We start from the raw sequence: 7,500 nt of genomic DNA on the forward strand, positions 1-7,500 counted from the left end.
CTCACTCAGTCCCTACTTATCATGATCAGTATGGTGTCACCAAACCTTCTACATGTACAACCCTAACCCACATTGTCATGTTATAACTGCCACATTATATAAGAGCTTTTAGTTTGCCGTCTCGTTTGGTTAGGGGTGGTCTGACTGACACAGAGAAATATGAGGAGCAGGATAGCGTGAGAGCACAATATCACAGTCCCTGTCTAACCCCCCCCAAAACAAACATCCAATAACCTGATGTGTACCATGACCTCTGCCGACCCCTCTCCCCCAGGCCATATCCAGTTACCCCTGGCATCTCCCTGTTGTCTCAGCTTAGTGGGGACAAACAAGCCAGTCCAGCTGCTGGGGACCACGATGGCATCTGGCCCATATTCCACAAAAAGCCCAAGACAAGATAAATAGACAGACAGACAGACAGACAGACAGACAGACAGACAGACAGACAGACAGACAGACAGATCTGTCTGTCTGTCTGTCTGTCTTTCAACCCGCTCAGGTCCACTTGATCAGACAGTACCATTCTTTCTGGATAGCGACAGTGAATACAGCAGGTCATTTGAGATGTAGCTGAGCAAGCCATGGGGTAGGTATGATGACTTCCTGCAATACTATGGTGCTTATACCATCCCATTAGCAACACTACTCCAAACCCATGGCATTGGAGTAGTGTTGCTAATCCTCCTCAGCAGTGGTATGCTAACAAGACCAGGCCAGCCTGGCTTAGGCTGATGGGCTACAGTAGGATTACACACAGCTGCTCTTACCCTATACACTTGCCTGCCCTATACACTTCCCTTTAGGTAGTGAAGTAAGGACACCAAGACACAGAGGCTCATCTGGACATCTTTGATTGCTTGATTTTATTTGGTAATTTAACTGATGTTAAATAAAAGTGTGAGAGTTAAATAAACATTTTGTGTTCACTACTGACTAGCTACAGTATTATGTCTAGCTAGCTAGTGATGAACATTTTAAGAAGCTATTTATTTACTTAAACGCAGTTGCGCTTGGGGTTTTGCATTGAGAATGGACCGTCAATAGGCGGAAATAGATGACGATAGCTAGCTAACGTAACTTTACTTGGCCATCAGTTGTTGGTAGACTGATATTGATTGATTGATTGGTTGATTGGTTGATTGATTGACTGATTGATTGATTGTACTTTGATTGATTGATTGATTGTACTTTATTGTCCCCGTAGGGAAACTTGTCTTGGGCACAGCATCGCATTGCTTTATAAGCATTTGACAAACAACACGTTACACAGGACACGACAGAATGCCTATGGGCCTAGATTTTATGTTTTCAAAACACCAAAAACTCCACAAATTATGCCAAATGACGTATTTGACATCAATTGTGGAGATTTGGTCATGCCTGCTCAGAACGACAAATTCTAGTTCCGTGTTTTTTTATGCCCACTTACACGGAAAAAGTGGGTAGAACAAAAAATATGGTAGGCTAGTGAACGGCCAGAGACAAATAATTTTGATCCCGTTCGAATTGTGGCATGACCATCACATATGATGTTTGTCAAATTAAAACATACATTTTACTCGTCTCTGTTAACTTACAAAGTTAGCTAATATTAGCTAGCTGACATTAGCTAGATACACTAGTTTAACACTCACCAAAACCCTGTAGCCTAAAGCCGATCGCGTGCCACCTTACAGAACTAACGTAAACTCTCCTTACGCATTACTGCAGCTCTCAACACGGCCAGACTAACAGTGATTTTCACCTATTAATACTGTACATTTAAACTCATTATGTAATAACTGCTTTACAGTCTTATGACAAACTGCAACTTTCTTGACTTGCAAAATTATGTTTTGAATTGACAAACATCATATGTGTAGCCTATGGTCATGGCACAATTCAAACAGGGTCAAGAAATGATTTGTCTCTTGCTGTAGATGTAGGCTACATATTATTTCAGAAATCAGGTCCCATGGGACAGCTCTTCCTGCTTCTGCTTAGGCACTCTGTAGTCGGCCAGGCATCAGTCAACATGAGCATGTGTTGTTAACATAGAGCCCCAGAGCCTGTTTCTGACATTCCAAATTCATGGGCCTGATACCGTAGGCTCCGTCCATCAGTCAAACACGGTCTTTCTCTCCTCAGAAAAGGGACAGACCAGAGGAGAGGAGCACCAGGCCCAAAGCCCCTGTCTGTGACCAGGGCACCCAGGTGGAGGACCAGCGCCCAGGCTCCGGAGAGGAGACGACAGACCCGGACCGCCAGGTGGACATCCCACCCGCCCCCACCTGTGAGGCGGCCCCAGAGAGCCGGGCGGAGCCGCCAGCCCAGAAGGGGGAGGAGCCAACATGCCCAGCGACCAGCACCGACGGGGGCAGCAGAGGCCCTCGTAAGCCCAGGGAAGTCACCCTGCAGAGCAGGGAGTCCACCAGAGTGCAGACCTTCGCCCCCAACGGCCAAGAAGGGACTGCTGGGACGGAGGGCCCGGAGGGGGCCGCGGCCGCAGACACTCCCACTGCCAAGCTGGACAGGTATACAGTGGTGTAGAACACACACACACACACACACACACACACACACACACACACACACACACACACACACACACACACACACACACACAAGCTGACAAGCACACATTATTATTGAGAGAAACAGCTTTTTCATCATGCTAATGAAAGGTTCTGAAGTGGCAGAGATCAAGAGAGAAACGTCGTGCAGCGTTATGCTACGTTCACACCGGGCGCGGCGAGAAAATTTGCGCCGTCCAATTCGCCCCAATCTCGTCACGAGATCCAATGGGTTGCCGCGCGAACCCGCCGCAGAAAGTTAAAAAAAATTGAACTTTTGCGAATGTTGCCGCGAATCCTGGTCAGGTTCACCTGATTCGCGCCGCCGGTGCTGCCAGCCGCCCAGTTCACACAAATTGTATTGACTTTCTATGTAAACCGCCGCGCGGCCGGAAAAAATCGTGCCCGGTGTGAACACAGCATTGACCTCTTCAGTTGGGTAAATAGAGTTTACTCACCTATTTTCTGATCAACTGTATTAATCAATGAGTAGAAACAAGGTGGGTACACTCAACAGAGTTTACCCACCTCTGTATTTACCACTACAGCCTGTTGATTTAGTCCATTATATGCCAGTCACATCCCCCAAAACCCGGCGCACGGAAGCAGGCGCCATGCAGGATGGGTTCATGTAATTAGTCCCAACTGAATAGTGGTCAATGGGTAATTATTCTCTATGCTTAAAACGACACTAATCGAATGCAAACTGCAATGTGCTTTTGAGATAATGTAGGCAGAGAGGAATCCAATGATGTCCACCTCTTGACTAGATCGACCAGAAGACGTTTTCATGCGACTGTTTTGATCGCTGATGCTGATGATGTTACCGTGTTCTAGAATCGCTGAGGTGACTGACAGCTCCATTGTTGCTATGGTGATCCTCCTGGAGCCAAAAGAGGTTCCCAGAGCCCCAGAGCCAGCTGAGAGTTCGCCCCCGACAGACCCCTGGGTGGAGCCAGAGACTGAGGGGACCCTGGACCTGGCCTCTCCAGCCCCTGGGGAGGTGGGGGCTGTCCCCAGCCCCGGCCAGGAACCCCCCCAGACCATGGAGGCCCACAGTGAGAGGACAGTCCTGGTGGACATAGAGACTAAACCAGAGACAGCTCGTGCTCCGCCCCTGCCCGAACCCACGGAGCCCGGACAGCAGGATGCGCTGGAGCTGCAGCCCGGCGCTGGGACGAACGCACGCTGTGTACAGTCTGACCCTCAGAATATGTTTTCTCTAGAGCGTCGAAAATCCACAGCAAACAGTCAAAGGCCGTCTCCAGACAGAAACCTCGTGGTTATAGGTGAGCTTGGAACACTGTTGTTATCCTTCTATCTCAGTAGCATCATCAACGTATGTGGAGCAACGCAAAGGTGAGATGAAGATGTGTTATTATTAGTATTGTATAAATGTGTATGTTATGGTCCTTTTGTGTCCCTCTCCCTCTCTCTCTCTCCTCTCTCTGTCTGTCGGTCTCTCTCCATGTCTCTCTCCTCTGTCTCTCTCTCTCTCCTCTTTTTCCCTCTCTCCTCTCTCTTTCTCTCTCTCTCCTGCCCCCCTCCCCTCCTAGATGACTGCCCATCCTTGCCTGCACCGTTCCAACATCGTATAGTGAGTGCCAAGCAGGTCCCTATGGACTCCTACTACGCTGTAAAGCCCAATGAGGTTCTGGGAGGGTGAGTCCAGCTCTATACTCTAGGTCTGTCTGTAGTCCTGTTCTATCCTTTTGGTCTGTCTGTAGTCCTGTTCTATACTCTAGGTCTGTCTGTAGTCCTGTTCTATCCTTTTGGTCTGTCTGTAGTCCTGTTCTATACGTTAGGTCTGTCTGTAGTCCTGTTGTATCCTGTTGTCTGTAGTCCTGTTCTATACTCTAGGTCTGTCTGTAGTCCTATTCTATCCTGCTGGTCTGTCTGTAGTCCTGTTCTATACTCTAGGTCTGTCTGTAGTCCTGTTCTATCCTGTTGGTCTGTCTGTAGTCCTGTTCTATCCTGTTGGTCTGTCTGTAGTCCTGTTCTATCCTGTTGGTCTGTCTGTAGTCCTGTTCTATACTCTAGGTCTGTTTGTAGTCCTCTGTAGGCATATCTGTAGTCCTGTGATCTCAAGAGTGGAATTAAATATCTCTGTTATTACTAAAGGGATATTCCACATATATATATTGCTATTTTGGGAATATTGTACAGGGATAATCATGTGTTTATAGTGGTGTTGCATATACAGCACCCACCTCCTAAGCACACGCACCCTCCATTGTTCACTCCCAAAAACAACAGTCGTTAGCAGGGGTCACCCTGCCGGCTATTAATACTCCGCAGGGCTATCAATACAGTCAGGCAGGCATCTGGCCAGCCCAGGCTGGGCCTAGCAGTTCAGATAACACAAGAGGAGCGTCTGGCCACAGCAGCAAGGCCCCCGCAGTCATCACAGATAACCAGCAGAGGACTGACAGGCGGAGCCGGCCTCACGATAGCGTGTCACGGACGGATGGAAGGAAGACGGATAGAGAGGGGGGGGGGACACATATCAGCAAAGCAGAACAACTGGCAGCACAGACATGTCTAATCCCCCCACGGTCCAGGAACGAGGTAGCCTGCTGCCGGCCTGCAGGGACCGGGGGGTTATTTTGGGCAGGTGTTGAGAAGGGTCCGTTTGTATTGCAGTGTCTTTTTTTTCTCCTTTGAGACGGGCATGTTGATAGAGGCGCAGGGCAAGGAGAGGGGCAGGAGATGCTCTGGGGGTGTGTCTCAGGTGGGGACAGTGGACACCCTCACTGGAACCGCAGGAGAAAAGCACAGCAGGTTGTCACTAAGCGTGTCTGCAGAGTTCTGATCAGGTCACGGCAGATGACGCCTCTATGGTGTGTGTGTGTGTGTGTGTGCGTATAGGGTTTTGATGTGTGATGTGTCGTACTGTGCTTTTCACAACTGGACATTTTTCATTTTTTTCATCAATGTTTTTGCACATCGATTCATGTTCTATGTTGTATCTAATTCCTACATGTACTATAATACTGTATTGTATTTATGTATTGTACAGTATATACAGTATACTGTATTGTATTTATTTATTGTACAGTATATATACACTGTATTGTATTTATGCTATAACAATAGTACACTATATTTATTATCTAACTGTACATTGAGTATCTGTTGATGTGTGGCTGTGTGTCCAGAGGGCGGTTCGGTCAGGTCCACAAGTGTGCGGAGCTGTCATCAGGCCTGACCCTCGCTGCTAAGATCATTAAAGTCAAAGGGATGAGAGAGAGGGTGAGTGGATGAGAGCAGAGCCATGCTGCCCCCCCCCCCAGCCCCCCCCCCGACCCCCCCCCCCAGACTAGTGGGTGAGTGCCATCCTCACCCCTCCCATCTCTATGTTCCTGTGAGGCATTTTGAGCATTGATATGAGGATGACGGGAGCAATTCACACACACACACACACACACACACACACACACACACACACACACACACACACACACACACACACACACACGCACACACACCTCTCAATATCTCTCCCTCCCTCTTTCTTTCTCTACTACTGTAATTGCATGTCAAGTTCTTTTTTAAAGTACAGTTATGGCAATTACATCCTCCACTCTTCTGAATGTTGAATGGTGTAATTGGCCCAGGCTTGATAAGAGTGATATCTAAGATGGGTAAAATCTCTTTCTCCCTTTCTCTCTCCTTCTCTATTCCTTTCTTTGTCTCAATTTCTCTCTCTCTGTTTGTCTCTCTCTATCTCTCTTTCTCTTTTTGCCTCTTTCACCTTCTCTCTCTCCTGTGGGGATCAAAGGATGAAGTGAAAAATGAAATTGGGGTCATGAACCAACTGAACCATGTGAATCTGATCCAGCTTTACGATGCGTTTGAGTCCAGGATGAATCTGACCCTCATCATGGAATAGTATGTGAACTCCAGACATACAGTCACACATGACAACTGTACCGTAAACACTCACACATGACAACTGTACAGGAAGCTGTTTTGTTGGCCCAGGTTGTAGGCCATGACTCGGAGGTATCCTCACCATCATCATATTTCTTTGTTATGTGAATGTGACTGACCAGCTTCCTGTGTTGCAGTGTGGAGGGCGGTGAACTGTTTGACCGCATCGTTGATGAGAACTACCTGCTGACCGAGCTGGACGCCATCGTGTTCACCAGACAGATCTGTGAGGGGGTCCAGTACCTCCACCAGCAGTACATCCTCCACCTGGACCTCAAGGTACCTGCATTACAATACACTCCCCTGGACCACAGGGACACTACTGAACATTACAATACACTCCCCTGGACCACAGGGACACTACTGAACATTACAATACACTCCCCTGGACCACAGGGACACTACTGAACATTACAATACACTCCCCTGGACCACAGGGACATTACTGTACATTACAATACACTCCCCTGGACCACAGGGACACTACTGAACATTACAATACACTCCCCTGGACCACAGGGACACTACTGAACATTACAATACACTCCCCTGGACCACAGGGACACTACTGAACATTACAATACACTCCCCTGGACCACAGGGACAGTACTGAACATTACAATACACTCCCCTGGACCACAGGGACACTACTGAACATTACAATACACTCCCCTGGACCACAGGGACACTACTGAACATTACAATACACTCCCCTGGACCACAGGGACATTACTGAACATTACAATACACTCCCCTGGACCACAGGGACATTACTGAACATTACAATACACTCTCACCTGGACCTCAAGGTAGCTACACTATAATACACTCACCTAGACCTCAAGGTAACTACTGTACATTACAATACACACTCACCTGGACCTCAAGGTAGCTACACTATAATACACTCACCTAGACCTCAAGGTACTGAACTACACCACCCAAACTCTACACTGGCACAATGCAAATCACCAGCAACACATCCTCCACCTAGACCTGAAGGGATATAGTAGAA

General features: G+C 47.9%; 1 protein-coding gene across 1 annotated transcript in view; it reads left to right on the top strand.

Moving 5' to 3' along the window:
- The window catches only part of mylk3 (myosin light chain kinase 3), a gene marked incomplete at both ends in the record, with an annotated part of 15,871 nt that overhangs the window by 1,947 nt on the left and 6,424 nt on the right, over window positions 1-7,500 (top strand). The window contains 6 exons of the mRNA XM_084437404.1: window positions 2,128-2,513; window positions 3,390-3,742; window positions 4,109-4,214; window positions 5,711-5,804; window positions 6,334-6,443; window positions 6,623-6,764. Coding sequence (XP_084293530.1) covers window positions 2,128-2,513; window positions 3,390-3,742; window positions 4,109-4,214; window positions 5,711-5,804; window positions 6,334-6,443; window positions 6,623-6,764 — 1,191 coding nt within the window. The remainder of the gene's footprint in view (window positions 1-2,127; window positions 2,514-3,389; window positions 3,743-4,108; window positions 4,215-5,710; window positions 5,805-6,333; window positions 6,444-6,622; window positions 6,765-7,500) is intronic.

This window comes from Borostomias antarcticus, assembly GCF_949987555.1.
Source record: "Borostomias antarcticus genome assembly, chromosome: 4".
In the NCBI taxonomy this organism is placed as follows: Eukaryota; Metazoa; Chordata; class Actinopteri; order Stomiiformes; family Stomiidae; genus Borostomias; species Borostomias antarcticus.